General features: G+C 37.6%; 1 protein-coding gene across 1 annotated transcript in view; it reads left to right on the top strand.

Moving 5' to 3' along the window:
* Positions 1–22,486, top strand: part of SMYD3 (SET and MYND domain containing 3) — a 385,279-nt gene that overhangs the window by 12,308 nt on the left and 350,485 nt on the right. Inside the window, exon 6 of the mRNA XM_009321269.1 lies at positions 4,552–4,688. Coding sequence (XP_009319544.1) covers positions 4,552–4,688 — 137 coding nt within the window. The remainder of the gene's footprint in view (positions 1–4,551; positions 4,689–22,486) is intronic.

The following is a 22,486-nucleotide window of genomic DNA, read 5'->3' as shown; positions in this document are numbered from 1 at the left end:
TACTGAAAGAGTGGTTAAACATTGGACCAGGCTGCCCAGGGAAGTGGTTGAGTCACCATCCCTGGAAGTATTTAAAAGACGTGTAGATGAGGCGCTTAGGGACATGGTTCAGTGGGCATGGTGGTGTTGGGTTGACGGTTGGACTCTATGATCTTGGAGGTCTCTTCCAACCTTAATGATTCTATGATTCTATGAAAACATCAGGATTTTCTGCCATGGATATTCTCAAATCATGTAACAAAGGTTTATGGGGAATTACATGAGTATCTGAATTAAGAGCAGCATTTCCAGATCCTTCAAATGAAGTTAAAATGATGAAGACTACAGACTTCTATGCTTCATGGCATTGCTGGGATCCAGGGAGAAACATTCTTTACGGTGCTCTGTTGTATCAATGGCTGGTTGCACAGTGGCACAGGAGGAACTGGAGGGAAGGGAAGAGTTTCCTTTTAAAAATTAAATATTGATCACTTGTACAGCAGTTTTCTCTAGTGTAGGCAAAGATTTTTGTGTAACTGATAATTCCATACAAACTGAGGTATCTCAGTACCCCTCAGGAGGTGATCTCAGCTTCCCTTGACTTGACTGGAGACAAGGGGAATAGTGTGATAAGTTGTCTGGAGAGAAGCTTGGTTTTGAACAGGCCTGAGCTGCAGTGGCTAAATGGTACAAAAATCTAAAATGGCCAGAAGCGTCTACTAAAATTCTCATTCTGAAGGAAATGCTGATATGGCGTGTGATACAGGTGGGATGACTGTCCTCTCACTGATACAGAAACAGCTGGTCCATAGCAAGTTAGTTTAGGAGGACGCAAATGACAGATCCACATCTAGTGTTTCATCTGTATTTACTCTAAGAGCTTTGATGACAATTCCTGTGTAATCTTCTTAACTCCAAAGTGCAAGGTGTTCAGGACTCCTAGACATTAACTGAAGTTGATACTTTACAGAATACAGTACAAATGGCCTATGACGGTTGCATAATCTTATGTAAAGGTTTTGGCTAACTCTTTCTTTTTGCTGTTTTCACAGCTTCCTTGCTAGAGGGAATAGATGGTCTCTATTGTTTTGCAATTAGAATAGTCCAAAAGAGTGTTTTTGGGATGGTGTGACAACTTGTAGTAGCTGTGATGCTTTTTGCTGCCTCTGTATCCTCGAAAAGCAACCGTTATTTCATAACTTTTTTCCCATTTACTGCACAACTTACAGATGGTGTTGATAAGGATTTACTTTCCTTTGGTACTTGGTAGAATCTATAGGAAAGTCGGAAAAGCATTTTCATTAGAGGTCGAAGTATACAGGAGAAAAGATTTCATTGGAGTGAATCACGTGAACTAGAAATACAGGTTGTGATCTTCTGAAGCAAAAAACTTCTCAGGAAGCATCTGTATAATAGAAGATAGTGTTTCAACACTAATCAGACATATGACAGATAGAATTCTAATTGATACTCCTCTTTTTTTTTTTCTTTTCTTTTTTTCCTGGAAGTCCAAAATATTTGAAAATTGTTATTGTTGTTATGCTGTCTCAGTCTCCTTTACACTATTACTTTTCAATGTTACTTTATACAGTTGGGTGATTTTCAGTGTGGGTGACGTATAAACTGAATAAAAGCATATAAAGTTTTATATACCTATTGAATAATTATCTGATAAAATATGTAATACATATATTAAAAACAAACAAACAAAAAACATGTGGCGGCATCTAGCCCTTTACAGAGTTCTATTCCCAGCTCCATAGTTCCTTCAAATTCATTGTGTACCCTGAAACTCAGATTAAGTAGGAGGGGTGTCTGTGTGCATCGTTACTTTTGCTAGCTCTCATTTATTATAAGACAATTCCTTACTTACGTGGTTCTACAGGCTCACTATCTGTTACGATCATTCAGAAAAAAACTTTGCTTTCACTTACCACAATTCAGTATGCAGAAAAGAGTTTGTGTGGTGTACTCTGGGCAGACTTTTTGCTACTTTACTTGTATCAGGATCAGAACTGCGTAATTAAATCCCCGTGCCTTATTTAGAAAACTTTCCACAGGCCTTTTATAGCATTTTTTTCTCCCACACCAGGGAGAGAAATTACACAATTGAAAAAAGTTTCTTAAAAACACAAAGTGAAAACATTCACCAATTTTGTTTCACTTTGCTTTTGGCCTTGGCTTCTTGATGTGCTGTGAAAACCAGGTCTTGATCATTTGCCATTAAAGATTCTGTGGGACTTTTTGTTGGGATCATTAGTTCTGATGTCCTGGGCAGATTCCAACGTGAATAATTGCATTTTGCTCCTGTCTCTGTCAATCCTCCCTGAAGTTCCAGTATTTTTGTTCACATCTGTCCTAAACTGCAGTGTCCATTTATACTGTGCAGCTTACACGATTCCTCTTCTCCGTTCTAGAGGAGTTTTATTTGCTAAAAGTGAAGCAAATCATGCCTTCCTCTCTTTGTCATAATACATTTTGCAATGTGCGTCAAGTAGTTTAAGGTGAATGACGTGACATCTTCAAAAATTACATTTGAAGGAAAAAGCATCTTTAGTTTCAAAGGAATATTATATAAGAAATGCAAATGTATGTTTATGATTTTTTTTAAATTTTTTTAAACTTGAGTTTTCCAGTCATCTAAAAGTTTGCTGCTTTTCTTGAAGACACAGTCCTCATAGATACGATACTTTTCTGTACCAGAGATTTCCATACATTGTGAAGAGTACACATTTGGATTTCTAATATGTACATTCATTCAGACTTGCAGGATCACCCTCAAATGTCCATGCTGTTAAGATGCACATGGGTAACACTGTGGGTAGCTATAAAAAGGCAAATACTTTGCTTAAATAGGCTTTGTGCCAGGTATGGAGGGACATATCTCAGCATTCTTAGTACTAACTGGTTTGAACTTTGTGAGGAGCTGAATCTGATTGCTCTGGGAGACCATGTCTCTCCTTCCCTAACCCTAGCAGGGACAGACCACCTTAAGATTCCTATGGAGTCATTGCTTGCTCAGCACGTTGCAGAGTCACCCCAGGCATGGCTTGTAGACGGCATTTCAGCAGCAATGACTGACCATTGGAATGGGAGCAGATCTTGGAAAGTGTTACTTTATGCTGAAACGGAAACAATATATGATAGATAACATAGATGCTTCTCGAACTCTGTATGTAGCATGAAGAGGGGTACGTTTGCCATAATACAGTGTACTGGTAGGATTGCATCATTTAGCTAACCAGGATGGCGCTCAGTGGCTCCAGAGAAAGTCTAAACAGAACCAAAGAGTTTGCAAATAAGGACATCCATACCAGACTAGAAGCAAATTGTAGCTGGTTCCACTGGAAGACTCCTGGCTGGTAGCTAACCATGGGTACCGGCCATTTTAGTAAGCCAGCATTTAGTGCTCTGCCAGAAGTAGTTCACAGGAGATTATTAAAGGAGCTCACTTGTGTGGTGTGTGTGAAATGGAAACTCCATGATAGCCAATTTACAACCTGCAAAATAGCCAGTACCTTCAAGCAGAGGGATGGTGGGTGGGATAGAGCAAGAAGCCCAAGCATCATAAACACTAGATGGCTGTTTAACCAAACCCAGTGACATCTGCTTTAATTGCATCCTCTTTTTAAGTGAGATCCAACAAGCTTGGATCTAAAGTACAGGGAAGAAGGTTTCTTGGTAAAAGGTTATTTTCATTCCCATTAAGGATAGATGTGTAAATAAAATAACAGTTCACCATTATGCAGAGATGAAATTGATTCATACTGCATAATAACCCTCTTTGCCCTTTTTTAAGACTGATGTTTGAATCTGTTCACCTTCACATTCTCCATTTAGGCCTTATTCATTTTGCGCTAACTGGCAGGAAAAAGAAAATGTGAAGCAGGTAATCAGGCACTGAACTTACTAGGGCAGCTGAGTTTCACTTTCCATGTTTTCAGTGACCTGATGCATGCATGATTAGGTCATGCATTAGAAAATAAGGCACTATGTTTCTGCTTCAGGATTCCTATCTGTAAAGCATGAATAAATGGTATTTAATAAACTGATATTTGCTTAATATTCTTCCATATCCATTCCATTTACCAGCTGCTGTGTATGAAACTACCTTTGTCTCTAAAATACTTTCCCTTTTGATCTGCCAGCATAAAGTGTTTCTGACACATCTATGGTGAATACAGTATAAAAAATATACATTGCTGCAAGGAGGAAGGTACTGCTGCATAAACTTTCAAGCACATTTGTAATGTTACAAACCCAGATGCCTAATTTTTATAAGTAATGTCTTACATCTGCTTACACATCTGCTTTATCTATTGGCTCTTGATCTTTAACTCACCATTGTATTCATATGATTTGGCAGTAGCAACCTGATAAATTGTTCTGTGTGTTGATAGGTAGCTGTCATAAAAAATGACAAATGTCCACCCTCTGTCAAAATTGCCCTCTGTCAAGATTAATTCTGGGACTGGAAATGTCTAGACTGTATGGCTGCCATTGGACATTTTCAAAATGTTGGTGAAAGGTTCTGTTTACGATACGATATACTTTTTTTCCCTTCTCCTTAAGATATTGAACGGTTAAGTGAAGAAATGAAAGACGGACTCAGGCACCTTGCACAGACGTTGCAACTGTATCTGAAAACGGAGATCCAGGATGTGTCTCACTTGCCACCTTCAATTGACTTTTTTCAGATCTTCACAAAAGTAAGTGTTAAAAAGTGTTTGCTTGACAAATTATAAATTATCCTTTCCTTGTGTTCTTGATTAATTTTTGAGTGGGAGTTCAGTAGATACATCCAGAATGTGATATATGACAAAGTGAAATCAAACTATTTATTTTTTCCATTCAGTCAGTATTTAAGCAGAGTATAGCTTTTATATAATTGTAACACTTCAAAATTAAAGCAGCAGCCAGAGGATATCTTTTTCTTTTCTCTTTTTAAATTATCATGGTAAAGCTCCTGGGGAAAAAACAAAAGTTGCATTAAAAACCAAACAAGTTCAAAAACAATTGAGTCAATCAACCTAAGTAATTTTTCCACAGTGATAAAGAGCATATAGCATCACTCTTCAGCCTAGAATCTTTTTGCAAAGTGCAATATCTTATATTTGCAGATATACTCCCATTCTGTTTTGTCCTTTGGTAGTATGTGCTAATGGGTGTTCCTGACAGTACTGTATCTCACAGACTGCTTTCTCAGGGGCCGTGTGGATTGTCTATTCTAAAAGGCTACATGTAAAGTACTTGAAATTAATTTCCACAACATGTAAAATGTTTGTTATGTTACTAACTAAATATTGTTGGCTTTTGCTGTACATACTTTATTGCTTTCAATTCAGAAAGCTTCATTTGAGCAATGCTAGCAGAAGTACTTCATATGGAGAATAGTCATAGTTCTAACTTGATTTAATTTTTTTGATTTCTAATTGGTTGATGAATTCTACCATAAGATTTATCTTAACTCATGCATGTTTTAGTTGTTTTAATAAGCATTTTCTTATGAAGTAAGTCAAACTCTTAGATGTTTTTCTTCTGATATAAACAAAAGGAAGAGCCTCTTTTAAAGAAATTAAATAAAAATGCAATATATGATTTTTTACTTTTTTTTTTTAATCTGTTTGCACAATTGTGGAATCTTTTCTCCTATGGGCTGAAGGAGTAGGAGTAATATAATCAACTGTGGTGTTTTTCTGGATTTTTTTATTGGTGACTAGACTGCTGTGACGCAAAGTTGCAGTTTTCCCTGAAAAACCACGCAGGCTGAAATACACCCAGTCAAAAGGACTCATAGATAGAAACCTTATGCACTACCTAGTCTCCACTCAAACTTTTACTGTCTTGTGTTGGCACACTGGTTCCGCTGGTTCGGCCTGAACTTTCTCAGATGCATTTCACATGAAACACGTACGCTGTGTTATCTGGTTTAAAGAATTTGTACAGCTGAAGGTAAGGCTGAGTATCAGAAGATGATCGCTGCCTAACTGGTTTGAACTGAGTCGCAGCTTGCAAGAAATTCTTCACAAATGTTGTTGCTTTCTATGTAATAATAAGCTTAAGGTGGAGGCTGGCCGTGGTGGCTTTACAGGAGCAGCGTGATGGTTCCTCAGTATATTGGAGCACTGGTGAAGAAAATAAGGACGCTTTTTAAATTTTTTATGTACCTGCATGCACAAGTATCTGCACATATGTGCACCTCCTTTTGTTTCCCATGTATCTTACCAAGGTGATGCAAGTGGGCATCAAGGGCAGAGTGAAAGTCAAGACTTCCCAGCTCCATATCCTGTTAACTGGAGAACTAGGAATGCTCCTGTTAATGACAACATTTGTCCCACTATAGCTTTGCTACCACAAAGATATTTTTAACTCAACGTATTCCTTACGTTGACTGTGAATTTGTCCCTACCCTATTGAATGTACTGCAAAGTACTGAGTTTTTAAGTTGTTGCTTTTTTTTTTCTTCTGGAAATTCAGAGGCTCTCAGACCATTAAAGCAGGTCTCACTTCCTTCTTTTGCTCATTTTACTGAGTCTGTGTGATAGTCTGCCTTAGGAAAATGGGGAGCAAATGACATAGACCTATCATGGGTACAGGTACTTCATATCACTAATAATAAAAAGAATTGACAGAAGGGACAGAAGAATCTGACTGAACGGGTGAGTTGGTTGGGAGAAAGGAGCTGTCGACTAAATATACCCATATGCTTTACATGTGAGTAAAATTAGTATCTTGTTCAGAGTTCTGTCAAGCACAATGCTTTTTGGAAAGCTCTATTGTCACTGTAATTTTCCATGTGGTAGTTTGTAGCCTTCCCAATTTGGTTGTCAGATAAGCGTGTTATGAAGTATGGCATTATATTAAAATATGATTTTAATATGCCCCCATCCCTAGTGAGGTAGCAGCAGGCATTTTCTGCTACTCCCAAAGAATTTTTTTTTGAAGATAAGTTGAATGTCGATGGAAAAAATACTGGTGGTTTTTTTTCCTTAAGCTGAATAGGGATGCTTATTCCCCGCAGGTAAAATTTAAGGCTTTGGAACTGTATAGTCTCTGATAAAAGACTTATGCGGTCTCTTCTCTGTAGTGTAACTGAAAAAGACCAGCTGTGATGACTTCTCTGTGTGGTCATAGAATAAAGAAATACTACAGATACATGACTTCAAGATGTAATCTTGTTTTCCCAACCTCTTCCAACATTCCTTTCAAGTTCAGTAGGTGCTTATTCTAACATTGAACTTTTTGGATCAGTTCTTTCATCGCATGCCACAAAAAGATCCAGTCAGAGGTCATTTTTTATTCTGATGCTGGATCCTCAAGAAGGAAAATAAGCAGACAGACAAAAGAGAAAAACGGTCCTGCAGCGAGATGACTAAATTCCAGATAGTTCTTGGAAAATCTCCAACCTGATTTAGGTCAAAAGAGCTTCTCGGAAGCTCTTTTAAACAGTCCTCCTTCTCTGCTGGCCACTGCTCTTGTCTTTGTGAAAATTAATTATAGTTTTATTCACTTGCTGGTGACACTTAGTGGGCAGAGAGTCCCCTTGAGTGCAAACTTGTGGAAACTTCCCATCGAAAATCAAAGAAAGTTTTGCCATTTCTTCCCATGTGAACAGAATTTGACCCCAATGTATTTTTAGTTTGCATAAAACCTGTGGAAAATATCAGCTGTACTGGATAGGGGAGGTGTTTCAGAAGGGTAATGTATCTTCCTTTTTGACAGTGTTGCCCTGTCCTTACTAGACAATTTGCTTTTGTATCAACTTTCCTTTGAGCTAGAGTTGGATTTTTTTCATTCTTGCTATCTGATCACTCTTCGGAAGCTCCAGTTTATTTAACGTGCCATTTATCAAGGTTGTGACTGTTTCTACATTCTGATCCTCAGTATTAAACAGAATTATCTGCATTTAATTACGTGATAAGGCTTTAACTCCACTGAGACGTTTTCTAATGTCAAGATAAATTTTTGACACCATGGTTTTATGGTTTAATGATGTTTCCATAACCTTGAGATAAAATCAGTCCTTGCTTTTTATTCTTCAGCTTTTACTTACATGTGTGAGGAGGTGGCCTGGAATCCTGTGAGACATTTAATGGATGCGGGATAAAGAATTTAAAATTTTTTTGTATACATTTATGGTTCTTTTCATAATAGCAGACAGAGCCACGAAAACTACTTAAGACATTGAATGAAATCTGTACCTACCATGTTGACTGTAAAACTGTGACTCCACTGACTGGAATCAGGCCTAAGATGACTCTTTTTTTTTAGACCAAATATAGACTTGGTGTCTTTCATAGAATTGCAACTTCTCATACTATGTCAGAATTGACTTTTTGAGCATTTTGAAATTGTCTGAAAACTTTTTTTTTGCAATTAATAAGAAAAAGAAGAGATTCTGCTGTTAGATAAAATGGTAGCCATTTTAAAGATCTCCTAATTTCAGAACCTCATATTTATAAAATCAGTAAGATATATGCATCCTCTGTCATTAAATAACAGTAAGGTAAAATCCAGTGACAGTTAATGAACTGTAACATGACAGACTTCTAGAGCAGTTTAGTAACCTTTAAAACAGAATTGTGTTGGAAAAGAAAGGGTTTCTAAACGATGTTTTGATGAAACAGTTGATAATAAACTTTTGGGAGAAGGATGCTGGATTGAAGATTCTTGGGAATCTCATAGAGCAAAGATGATACTTTACTCCTGAAATAGCAATCTCCCTAATTTTTCTGTTGTGCAAAATTTCACTTCTGGACAGTATCTTAACTGCACGTGGGTTGATAGGGATTAGAGAGAGAATGTTTAGCTTTCTGAAAGTTTTAATCTTTCCTACAGTTCTAATCTTGCCACTTTTTTTCTTATGAGCGGATTCTACTTTGCAAGTAGATGTGCTCCTTTCATTCAGTTCACTGGAGAGGTCACACACCTGTATATGTGTGAGCTGAATATGCCTCTTTATGCAGGTGGTGTGCTGCCCACCATCCTCTTCTCAGATGCTGACCTACTCTTTCCTTTTCAGGTCAGTTTAGAATTGACACAGATCAATGACAGAGTAAAAGCAGGTCTAAGTAAGCATAGAGCTATAAGTCTAGCATAGGATGAAAGTCAGTGTCCGCATACATTGGAAACCTGCATCTTTTATATGTCAGACTAATTTTTTTCTTCTACTTTTTTTTTTGAGGTTTGTGAAGTTGAAATTGAAGTGAAGAAGAGATAGAAGTTTGATGTTGTATGCTAGTCTCTGTGTACCCACAGACAGTTTTAACCAAAAGACCGGTTGTCTGTTTAGGCTGTTGGTATAATTGATTTTATTTTTAACTTAAGAAGAAGTAAGGAGGCTGCTGTAAATTGCAGAGGTACAGCCTTCAAGAGACAAAGTGCCCTGGTCTCTTTAAAATCCTTTGTTTATTCCTCCTATCACAGTTTAAAGATATTTTACTTGTTCTTCTAAGTTTTCAGTACTTACTTTTTATTCCACTCAATGCTTTGAAAGAGTTTCTTTTCAACATAAAGGGTATTAGTACCACTTAAAAAACCCCTTCTTGTTAAAGGGGTTTTGGTATGTATCTGCATAGGCAGAAGAGAACTGGGAGTTGAGCAGTGTCACTTGGCCTTTGTAAAGTCTGAATACTAAATTATGGTAATCTATTTGGGTATCTTTTTAAGTGCAAGTTGAAGGAAATAGTCTCACTGAATGATATGAATGCAAAAAGTATATTTGATCTTCACATTGCTCCCATAGATCTTATAGGCATCAGGTAGCACATGTTTTCTGAGAAGAGCTTTGAAGACAAGATATGTCTGCCTGGTCAAGATACACTTTCAGTAGGTTACTCTTACTTAGGATTCACTAGCTAACTTAGTAATCCATGTTAGCAGGGAAATGAAAGTGATTTGTATCAAGAAAGTAAAAAGAAATACTAGGATAAAGTTAAGAGTAAAGTTACGAGCAAGTTAAGAGTTGTTAAAGGTAAGGAAGGTTGCTTTCTGATGCCAGGTTTGCTAATCTAATTAACTCTGGATGCACTTGTTCAGTTTCCCTATGATTAGGAGGCCCTGAAGTTCTCTTAATGGAGATGACAAAAGCAAATGTCTGTTCATCCATCATTGCTCTTTGTGTAATTCAAACCTAATGTACGTTGCTACCTTGTCTCATGCAAACTTGTGCGTTTATGGTAAATTGGAGACCAGGCCAGTACTGACAAAATTTATTTTCAGTCACGGCCCAGAAAACTATTTTGCAAAAATGTTTTCATTTTGATAGTTCTCTTTTCTTATAATTTCCGAAGTCTTGTAATTTCCAGAAATCATTATAACTGAAACAACAGTGGTTAAGCCTAGGTGCTCAACATACAATTGTGTTTGTTAGTCATCTTGATGCTTTTATTTTTATTTTAGAGTTGGAGGGGTATGTTCGTGCTCACCAAACTATATCGGAACCTTTTTCTCTGACTATTGCCATCCTTAAGTCTATTACATGAGATTTGTGATTATCTGTTTATCTAAAGTGCTATTGATTTAGTATTTCTGTTGATAAAGTTTTGTTTGGTGGGAATATGGACATGGTGTGTCCTCTCTCCTGTTCTCTCTGTGTGTAATTTTAAGCCATTGAAAGCTTCACACTTACAGCTGTTAAGAACTGACTTGTGATCATCAGAAATACTGTGCTCAGTTACTGCCTAAATAATTTCAGATGAATTTTTCTGTACTGTCTTTGCAGTGTATTCCACAGGGGCATAACAAAACTAATTCTGGTAGACCTTCATATTTGTTTTCAGAGGACATGAATGATCAGTTTCCTAACATTTATTGTTGATTCTGAGGAGCTGTCTTATCTAGCAAGAGCTAGATAAGCTAAGGTCAGCCTCTGCTTTTGCAGTACATAAAACCAAAGGAAATGGGAAAAGCTAAATATATTAGGAGAAAACTAAGTACTGGTTCGTGCAGCATAGCAAAGAGACAAGATTTATTTGAATATTGGATTTTATTGTTTACATACTTTGACTTCAGCATTTTAAACTCCCTTTTTTTGTGATGATCCAGTAACCAAGACATTAGAAAGATTCAGGTGCCCGCACGTGCTTCCTGCCAAAACGGCTCCCTTTGGTTTGTTAGACAGCCTTGCAGGAGCCTGGATGAGCTAACAGGGCAGAGCTGTTTGACCCCTGGAGTTGAGTACAGCACTAGAAAAAGCCCATGATGCAGACTAATTTCTGGCATAGCTTTCATTCTGCGTCTTAGCTTTTTTGAGGAAGGGTGGTATTTTGTAAGTACAGGGAGGGGAAAAAAGTCAGAAGGTTGTTTTGTAGCGAGGAAAGGTAGGGAAGGTCTTGGGGTTACTTAACAATTCATTTACTTGGTCTGGGACCACAGGGTTGTCTGCCTGGTATCTCTTGTTCTCCTGTCAATTCTGCTACTCTTGAAAGAGTAGGAGTAAGCAGAAAATCTGAAGTTGACCTTCTTGTTTTTCATTTGTCTCTGCCTATGATTTTGGCATGTTTATTAAATGGCAATAATGCTTTTCACTTGCATAGTACTTCTGATAAGGCTCAAGAAGAACTTGAAGATTTAGCAATGAATCTTTATGGTTTTCTTGTGTAGCAGACCAATATTATTTCTAAGGAAGAAAATTAAGGCTAATAGAGAACAGTCATATAGCTGTTTTTTCGTAAGAGGTCTATGAGGGCAATCAGGACTAAATCACCTCTCCTACTGCACAGTGTAGCAGTCACGTTCTGCTGCTTGTTTCCACAATGTAGCAATGAATAAGTCTAAAGATAATTGGAATAAGAACAGTTGCGAAGATGAGCCTACGTCTTAGGTTGTATCTTTTTAATTTTGCAGAAATAGTTCTATACTGCTGCTAAGATTCTCACTGTGTTTGGTTAACTAGATGTTCTTTCTTTAAGTCAAGATTGTAGAGGAAGTGGCAACCGCTGTGCATTAGCTTTGGAAGTAATGGTGTAAATAGAAATTAAAGAAAAAATAGTAAAAATTTTAATAAAATGGGAAGAAATGTTGCAGCAGTACTCCTAGAATGAAGGTGATAAACAGTCAGAGAAGACTCTCTCTCTCTCTACTTCACCAAATGAAAGCTGTGTCTTTACAGGAAGTAATTTTTGCCTAATGTGATTTTTCAGGTTTCGTTATTTCCTGTTATTTCCCCATTGAGTTATAATTTGGGGAGATAATTTTCCATAGCAATTATCTTAATTTTTAGTCACAATAGTTACCTTCAAGAACAATAGGATATTGTACCAGACCATGAAACAAGGCTTTAGCCATCCTATCTGATTTGAAATTAGAGCAACATGGTTACAATTAAAATATAAGCTTTTGCTAACAAAGCTCAGTGTGGTGAAAGTAAGACCATAAGACTACAATACTTCAAACTGAGCTTGTGGTATAATTCCCATCCCCTCATTTAGTTGTTGTATGCACCATCTGTTTTACAAACTGCTTCTAGTATAACAACACCAGGTATAGAAAATGGGGTAGAAGCTTCTAAACCAAGGAATGGTTGGTAGAATTTGTAATAATTTGGTTGTGTGTGGTAGGAAAGAAAGCTTTGTTCTTAGGGCGGGTTCTAGGGAAGACAAAAGACTTTTAAGGAGGTTAATTCAGCCCTGATTTCTAGAAGCTTATGCTTTTCAAAATTACTGCCTTGAGTGGCCCTGGGGTGGGGTGAGGGGAGGGAGGAAAGTGCGTATACTTTTTTTGTTCAGTTGACCCTCTTTCCGTCATGCTAAGTTGGAAGTAATAAGACAGAAAAGAGTCTGGAGAAATAAATGGCAGGGTAGTGTAGGCTATTGTGCAACTCTCACTTTTTTTTTTAGGTTTTTTTTTTTTCCCCTCCCTCTGGTTGAGGTCTAGAGCTGTGATAGTGCTGTGAAGAACTGAAAAGGATCCAGGTGGCCAGGGACTTAATTACCATTTCTTTGCCTAATGCTGCTCAGAGCATATCCACAAAATGCAGTGCTTAAAAAGGTAATGGTCTCTGACATGTGATATACATCAGTCTCTCTTCTGGCACCCTTATGGAAGTGAACTGGAAATAGAAATGATAAAAAGCTTTAGTGGTTGTGGCAATTGGTGTACATGCACAAAAATACGTGGGGTGAGGCACCTTCTATGTTTAGAAAAAGCCAGCATGAAATAAGGTCATGGAGACATTTAGTAAAGATCTGAGTAGTAAATGAAAAACACTTACATCCTCTATCAGCAATTTTAAAAGCCTCTAATTGAAGACGATAAGCCTGATAACTGCTTGTAATGCTGTTGGCAGCAAACTGTTCTATCCTTGTCTTTAGGATGACCTGCAGTGGGGTTGCTTAAAGCATTTTTGCTTGTTTGTTTTGGCTGTGAGCAGAGCTAGAATTCTGTGTGGCAGGATTATTAATCAGCTCTGAGACTTGTTTAACATGTTTAATAGATGAAAAGGCTAAAAATTGTTTTCCTTCCAGAATGGCGTTGGAGTGGCTTGATAGTCTGTTAAAAAATACCACGCTATTTGAATATAGGATGGGGAACCACATATATGTGGTGTTACTGTTGACTTGCTCTGAAGCAACTGAGATAACAGCTTCTCTAAAATTGAGGGTAACTTTGTCTAAGGTATCCTATAAAGCTAAATAGCTGTTATAGTCTAAGTATCAACAGAAGGTGAGACAACTTCTGTCACATGTAGGCATTTCAGTGGGTTTCAATTAAATGATACCTACCTACATGAAATTTAGTCCTAAAAAGTGTGTTCTCTCCCCAGTATATGACTATATGTATTTTTGTTTTATTAACACTGTAGTTGTGATGTTAAATTTTTTTTGGTGTGTGCCATTTCATTAAAACCACTCCTAAGTTTGTTGTGGAAATAACATGGAGAAAGGAACAGTAGTCATACTGGGTCAGGATCGTAGTCCAATTGATCCGCTACCCTGTATTTCAGTACAGGTGAGCAGCAGTCACGAAGTGGTTTTAGCGCTGATACGCTGTGAGCTGGCTTGAGATCACTTAGCTTGTACCATAGCAACCTGAAGCTGACAAAGTCTGATTTAGTCAGTTTCTTGGCATGGCAGTGGGTATAGCTATTCTCTAATAGCAGCTGACAGCAGGTAGTGGGGAGCCAGGTGCAAGAACTCTGCGATCGACAGGCATGATGATTTGTCATAGCTCTCGTTTGCATCTCCCTACACACCCACCCTGGAAGTTCCCATGCTGTCCTTGGGTAGTTAGATGTTGATTGACTGGCAGAGTCAGATCCAGCAGTATTTCCTTTAGGAGCTCATCTAATTTGCCTTACTGATTTAAATTCTTTTTTCCCCATACCCACTCCTTTCCTCTTGATTGTATAAATATTGACTAGATTTTTCATACCAATAACCATCAATTAATTGCACCACTTCTTACAGATCCTTTGAAACTTCCTGTGCTGGTTGTGGGCTTTTTGAAATTTTAAATGTGTGTGTTCAGATGTGTCCGTAATGCCATAGATACTGCAGATGATGGATTTGAACATATCTCCCTTCTGAATTTAAAGTCATTGTGGGCTGTTATTAAGGCTTTTATAATCACTTTTGGAAATTTGGGGGTATTTTTCTAGTTTAAAGTAGAAAAACCGCAGGATTAAAGCTCCCTTCCATCTCCCATTCCACAAGAACATTTTTCAATCTGTCAACGAACCTTGTGCTTTGCCTGTACTCACAAGTATAAAATTCATCTTTCTTCTTCCATTATCATCAAGGGCAAGGTTTCACTCAATTTTCAGAGGAAACTGAATTGGACATCCACTCATTGATGGATATTTCTATGCATCACAAGATCACTGAAGTCAGAGTTGTCTACGCTCATCATGTAAATAGATAGGATGTGGTTATGTGTTGTACTGGTATAGGCAGAAATAGTGAAGTGTCAGCCTACTGGTTTGTCAATGTTCTTTCAGTGTTGTGGGTGAAAAATACTTTACCTGTTTGGGCTTCTAGCCTGGGAAGATAATAAAGAAGGGAGGGAGGTGCACAAATTGTTTGCTCTTTGTAACATCAATTTCATCTGCTATGCAGAAATCAGATAGACTAAATAATGCTGACATGTTTCTCATTCTGTAGTCATTTCAGCCTTACTGAATAAGCTTGTACTCAAATTTAAAAAATCTGTATTTAAACCAGCAACTTGCTCTGTGTGCATTTGTGCTGTCTAATCTTTTGAAGAGTCATGTTTGCTTTTATACTTTACAGAATATGAGGTAAAATACCATAAACTGGCTGATAGTGAGAAACGCATAACAGCATAGAATCACTTATTTTGCTTTTAAACTTCCAACTTTGAAAATGTTTTTGTGTGTGGTTTTTTTTTAACTTGAGACAATATCCATCATCCTGGTGATACTTTAAATGACATAAATCTGAAATGAGCATCTCTCTAAATGAGAGATTTTACTTTCCTAAATTTTATAATTAATGCTGCATGTGTTGACTGTATTTTCTTGTGTCTTAAAAAGAGAAATATGTCTGTAGTTTTATAAAAAGTTATATATTGGCTGAAGAAGCAGCTTGTCTTGAGAATATAATGATAGTGTTGGAATTTTTGCAGTGGATTTGGACCAATGACAGATATAAGTCCAACAGCATTTGCTGTCTTAGTTATACAAGATCATTATGTTTCTCATTCCATAGCAATTTTGTTTCATTAACATAACTTTTTAGACATATCAGACAATCAGCTAGTAATTTTTCATGTAAGCTCCAGTTCATTTGACTGAAAAGCCACAATTCTGAAAACAAGGTCCAGTGGTAAAGCTTAGTGCAGCACTTCACCAGTTTGCCCCCATTCTGTCAGTTTGCCAGCAATGATACTCAGGACCAAAATTTGTACCATTACCTGGATGATGTAACTAGGCTGACTCCACAGCTGACTGATGGCAGGAATGACCAAGAGAAGAATTCAGCTTGTTGTTTTAATATCCTTGTACGTGTTAAAACAGGAATAAGTGTATTTAACCATCTCCTGTAAAAAGAATATACTTGAGATGAATTAACAGTGGCTGCTGAGAATTACAGCAAGATTTGTACCATCATCTTCAGTATGCATGAACCACAAGGTGCCTTACATTAAAATTAATAGGGTTTGTCTGCACTGCAGTATAAACTCTCCAATAAATGATTTAGAGTCATGATGAATGCTAAATAACATGGCAGCATGAATCGTTGTTTTCGTTTGGCAGCAGAGAAATTGCTAAGTGCTCTCAGTTCTCTCAAGGTAGCTTACTGTTGCCTGCTGCATTGTTCGTTTGCTCCTGACACACTCCTTTGGTCCAGTGCCTGTCTAATCATTGTTTAATGTTTCAAAAGCTGCCATCTTCTATTTGAGGCAGTCTTTTCAAGCAGTACAAATACCCGCAGATTTTCATATAGTAGAAATAACTGGAAAAATAAAGTAAAAAAAAAAAAAAAAAAAAAAAATAGAAGCAATTTGGGGTAATTGTGTTGACTGTAATTTTGAAAAATGTGTTTTCCTTGTTAACGCTAACGTTACACAGTTCTCTAAAAGACTTCTTGACTTAATGAAGACATTACTGGATATGCTTCCATCTTTTATTTATCTAACTGTTCTTGTAATATCTTGTCATTGCACAAAATTAGAGAATATAAGAACCTGGAAACAAAAAATACTCTGTAACAGCAAGATCTTGTACAACATTGATGGTTCTTATTTGCAATACTTGCATCTTCTTGGAAGCAGCTGAATTTAGGTAGATTTGCTGATGACTCACAATGGCCTCTGCTGCTGCAGGTGGTATCAGTAGATAATGAATCATAGTGCATGTTCTTGTGTCAGAAAGACAAAAGCAAATCTGTATGTGGGTACGAGACCAGAGAGATAACATATCTCCGTAACCACACAAATTGTGTAAATATATTTTCTCCATCCACCTTAACCTGTCATGACAGTGCTACTAACAAAAGTACTCATCACTCAGCAAATGAGAAGCCCTGAGTATATGAATGCTCTGCTCTTGCCACTCTTTAGAATCAAAATTGTGCAGAGAATTTGGAGGATGTTCGAGAGGGAGGGCAAGTGGCTGTTCTAGCTCATGCAAGCAAATGACGTTGATTAAATTCATGTAATGATAAATACTGGAATTTAGATAATGAGGCACAGTGGCTTTGATTTATTGTTCCAAGCAAAGCTGAGTTCTCAGAAAAAAAGATGCAGTAAAAGATCTGACCATGGGATCATACAAAGTTTTTAAAAACTGCAACTAGCTTTGTTTAGTCAGCTTTGCTCTTCTCCCAGTAACACTGATTTTATAACTAAGTCTAAAAGGAAAGAAAACCAATATATTTTTATATCCAGAATGCCTGAAAGGTTTTTAAAACTCAATGATAATTTTGCATAGTGATGTTTATCTACCATTCTACCCAGATTGCAGATGAGTTTGCAATTCCACTTGACTTACTCTCTCTGAATTTTGAGAGGTATGGGTGATTTCTGCAGCTTCTGTTTTTGCCCACACGTTCAAAAATTTTACTCTAGGAAGATTGGCCTTGGCAGACTGGATTATACCTGCACAGGCTTTCTTCTCCTCAGGATTGAGCACAGCCTTTTCTTGACAAAAGACAAGCAACAGGGGCTACCGCCAATGGTAATACACTGTGTGTGTCTTCAGGGGGTCTCCAAACCCCCCAAAATAGGGTTCAGAATCTGACCTCCCTGAGGTGGACCTTCCAGTCTCATGTGTCAGGGCATGCTGTTTTGCCATCTGCTCCATGCTTCACCACTGAGGCTCATTCATTTCCTGCATTTACAGTGTAATATTCATCTTCTCGTACCCCTTGTGCTAGATACAGACACGATTAGGGAGTCCACTGATGCGTCCTGTGCGGGGTCCTGGAGGAGGTGCTGCTGTGCAGCTGGAGGGCTGTCCTGTTGGAAGGCACAACTTCCAGCCACATCTGGGCTCCAGGGACCTTGCCCTGCTGTGTGCTCCCATGTGCCGAGGCACAAGCCTGTCCCAGGACCATGTGCCCAGGCCCGTACCTGCTGTTTGACTTGGATATCCATTCCCACTGTGTGGCCTTATGTTGAACCTTGTGTGTTGAGATTCCAGTAACGTGCGATTCAGTCATCAGGAGTCCCATCATTGATTTCATGGGATCCGGGGACAAGATCTGAATGTACTCATTGCTGCTTAGGAACAAATGGAGAACTAAACTTGAATTTTTCCCACACTGATTTGTTGCCAGAAGCTGCCGGCATCCTCTCACGTGTCATTCTGTCTTGTTCAGTCAATCTACCTCCACATATCTGCCTTAGCTCTTCTGTGTTCTGGGAGATGTTCTATTTGAATTACGTTCAGCACGATGCAAATATGTTCAGTGTGAGATGTATACTGTGGAATAATTGTTAATGCTGGCAGCATTGTTCATACTGTTTTGCTATAGGTTAGAATGAATTAATTAGCACTGCTGCTATTATAGTGTTGCTAAATAATCTTACACCATAGTCTTAAGCTATAAAAAGCTTTCAATAATCACAGTTTCACATGTGTAACTGGAATGTGTTGTTATGCAAAAGAAAGGTAAGTGAAATCAGGATTGCTTGGGGTTTTTACTTGATGTAGGATGCATTGTCTAGGTAAAATGAAACTGGAATCTTACAGATCACACGACTTCTGTATGTGTGGGTTATACAGAAGAGTGTATGTGAACCTGTGAACTTTGAATCCCTAAGAGAAGACCTTTATAACTGTCATGAAGCTTGATCTTATGCCAAAACACTCTGAAATCACTTGAAAATATTGATGTGTTCATTATAAGTTAAGGCACTCAGCATCTTACAGAGGCACTAGTGTACTTTGGAAGTTGGAATGAAAACTACTTTAAAAGTGTGTCCCACGAAAACACTCTTGCTCTCTCATGCTTCCATATGGCTGTGACAAATGCTTCTGCTCTCTTTTTCAAACTGGGAGGGAACCTGTAATTAAAATATAGAAAGATGCACTGGAAAATGAATTGTGTCTTTACTTTCAGAATGCCAGTGGATTTCCTAGCTATGGGGATATTTTTATTTGTAGAAAAGTAAGACATGCTTGAAAATGCAGAAGGCTGCTCTGATAGTCTCTTGAGACATCTGTCTTTGATTAGCTCTTTGAATCAGTGATGTTATGTGTTTGTGTCTTGTTGCCAAGGCAGCTATCATTGATAGCTTCTTTTGAGAAAGAAGCAGCAGCAGAAGAAAATGTGCTTATTTACCGCTGCATTCTGAGGTTGAAACATTGCCCAAATTTACTCTTAACGCATTTCATTTTTTGAGTGCTTTGCAGTTCTGTGACTGAGTAGTTGGGAAATAAGTTTGAAGACTTTTATGCAAAAGCATAAAGGATAGAAAATACACTGTTTAAAAAAGTTGAGCTAGGGTTCACCCATTTATAACTATCATGTGATCTAAAAGACACCCTGTAAACAGAATTTGGTTATGCAGTTATTTGTATTAATGGACTTTATCCATGAAGAATTATTTCAGATATATTTCTAGTAGTTGGTAAGTTAAAAGAAGCAATTACCTTTTATGTCTTCTAATGTGAGGCAAACTCCTTGCCTGATATCTTGTATTTTAAGCTTCAACAGTTGTTGCCAACAACCTACCTGTCTAAGCTAAATAGCTTTTGGAGCACACCAAAATACTTCAAATAAAATTCTTTTAATAAATGATGCTTTTTGGGATTTCTGGAACTCGTTTGAATATAAGGATCTGGCAGTGCCTAAGCTGAAAAGATTGTTGGAATTAAATAGAAAAAGTATTTGTTTTTTACTTATTTCCAGGCAAATAGAGAGTTGAAATTTTAATAGGCCAACGGCAGTGAAATAAATAGTTAAGCTTTTAAAAGTAATGTTTATGACTTTCTATCGGTTCTGTCTTATACACATATAGAGTGAAAGCTAGAATGATGAATGATATTCTTTGAGTGGTGGGTTTATTACAGAAGAATTCCCAAGGACTTTAAATCAATGGGTTTTTTTCAGCTGAAATACACCATCTTCTTCACAGAAGAGAAAGAAAGCCATTGTGATACTTAAAACTTCATAAACAGCTTTAGTATTGCTGCTCTTATAGGAAAGATCTGGCGCTCTCTTTGGATCTAAATGACTTTCTCATGTGTCTGTCTGAATGAGCGTGGTAATACCACGCTTACAGAAATGCATCCTGTGGGAATTGCTGGCTGCAGGAAAGCATTGTTGCAAGCAGAACAGATCTGTAGGCAGGAGTATCTCCTATGGGCTAGAAAGGATTGAAAAAAGCAGAAAAGGCAGTCCAAAGGTTATTTGAGTGTGGTTAAAAAAGGGGATTTTTTATATGGTTCAAAACAAAATAAAGAAGACATTTCACTACAGCGTTATTTTCTCTTCTTGCAGTGTTACTGGATTATCAGAAAATCCATCATGTAAATAATATTAGCATTATTTGTAACTGCTTTCTACTCTTCGGGTAAACGCTACCCTGTGTATGCCAAGAAACCAGTACATGGAGATAAAGCAAGATATAAAAACTTACCAATTTATCTTTACCATGGTTTGGTATCAGCTAACTGCTTTTGTGAAGACAATGTTAGCAGCTAAGTTCAGACAGGACATGATGTAGAAATTTTCAGCAAAATCCCTCATGAATTTTATGGGTGCAATGGAGTTATTTCTGCCCTTTAAAAAGTATGCTGTCGTAGAAGTGACAGAAGACTTAATGGGTCTCTTCTTTCTTATCATTTAAAATGTATCATTGACTTTCAGTGGAAGTTGAGCTATAAAACAGGAAATGTTGATCATGTGTGACACGATCTAGGATTGAATGGTTCATGTTTTTGTCCCTTTTGGCATTCAGTATTTCTCTGAAATTTGCTTGGTTTAGCATTAGAAAACACAGTGAAGATTAATCTCAATACAAAATTATTATAATTGGTATTTCTGTGTAGGCTCGGCTTTGTCGGGAAAACTAATTGTGACTACTGCGTAATTATAGAGTTGGGACTGCCCTTGAAAATCCGGATGCAGTAGATTACCGTGCATAACTTAAAAGCTGGCGGACTTTCTGGCTTTCTTTAAAGGGATGTTGTTGTTGATGGAGACTTTTCCGGTTTTGATTAAACACAATCCATTTTGATAGATTAGTTTTCAAGCTCATTTGTCTTTATTAAAAAGGGACTATGTCAACTTCTTGCAGGCCAATTTGGATTGTTTCAAATAACATGACTGGTGTTTAAATGCTGCCTCCAGAAACCGCTTTGTTGAGAGAGACTCTGTTCTTGTGCTGTTACTAAACAATTTGAAAGGGGTAAGACTAGTTCACATCAAAACTCTGGTGTCTCTAATGGCCTGTTAACATTGTGTAAATTAAGCTGAACTGGGTCAGTATGTTGTGATCTAATCATGTTAATGCAATTATTTACTTTTTTTTTAATACTGTTATCATTTAAAAGATTGATGTTTCCTCAACATTGAACTTGAAAAAATAAACTCTTGTATGTTTGACACCAATGCTTTTTCTCTATGTTAATTAGGAAAATGCTAACTGTTCCTGAGGTTAGAGTAGAAAACCAAGAAACTATTTGACATACTTGGGGAAAAGGAGCAAGAAAGGCAGAAGGATAGGTGGCCTTTTCCTATTCTCCAAATACCTTCAGGTAAAGAGAGATCAGATCAGTGAGAAAAGGCCCTGAGTTCCAGTCAAAGTTGCATTTTATCTAGCATTTCACACTAAACAAGCTTTGGATCTTATCACAATGGTTTTAACAAAATCCTTTAAAAAAGCAGTAAAATTTTGCACTTAGCTCAGTGTTTTCAATGTGGAGATCTTCCCTGGCTTGGTTAGTATACCAAACAAACCAAGAGATTTATGAGATTCTGAGATGCTATAGAATATTTTGAATTATTTTTACTTACAAATAAGTAAATAAGATTGCATGGTACAGAAGGAATCTAATCACAACTGAATCTCTTGTTTCTGTGTTCCTATAACAGTGGAGTTAGATCTGTGATTATTTATGTTGGTTAAAACTATGGAAGAAAAAAACATTGAAAGTATAAAGATACCACCTCTGGCTTGCAATGTCCTTAAGAAGCAAATCAGTGAAGCCTTGGAGAGCATATAGAAAAGCTTCACCCAAGCTTGTCTTGTTCATGTATTCTTCCCTTGTGTCCTGCTGTTGGCAACTTTTGGAGACAGGCTAAAAGGCTTGATGGACTTTGAGTCTGCACTGTTAGAGACGTGGGTTGTTTTGAAGGTCTATCAGGCAGCTGAGCAGCTCCTGTTGGGTGAAGGGTAGCTCTGCTGTCCGGCTGTGAGTTCAGGGTAAGGGTGCAGGCACCCCAGTGAGCCTCGAGGTGTGGGCCAGGTGCTGGCTGTGCTCTGCAGCTACTGCAAGCATCCCCTGAAAAGCATTAAGCAGCTGTGTTCACCTGACCTTTGGGGTGGGGAGGAATTGCACAGAGTTGCTGTGGTGGAGCTATGCTAAAGCACAGCA

The sequence above is a fragment of the Pygoscelis adeliae genome, unplaced genomic scaffold (genome assembly GCF_000699105.1).
Source record: "Pygoscelis adeliae isolate BGI_AS28 unplaced genomic scaffold, ASM69910v1 Scaffold463, whole genome shotgun sequence".
Classification (NCBI taxonomy): Eukaryota; Metazoa; Chordata; class Aves; order Sphenisciformes; family Spheniscidae; genus Pygoscelis; species Pygoscelis adeliae.
Note: the sequence above shows the minus strand (reverse complement) of the source record. Positions and strands in the feature narration are given on the sequence as shown.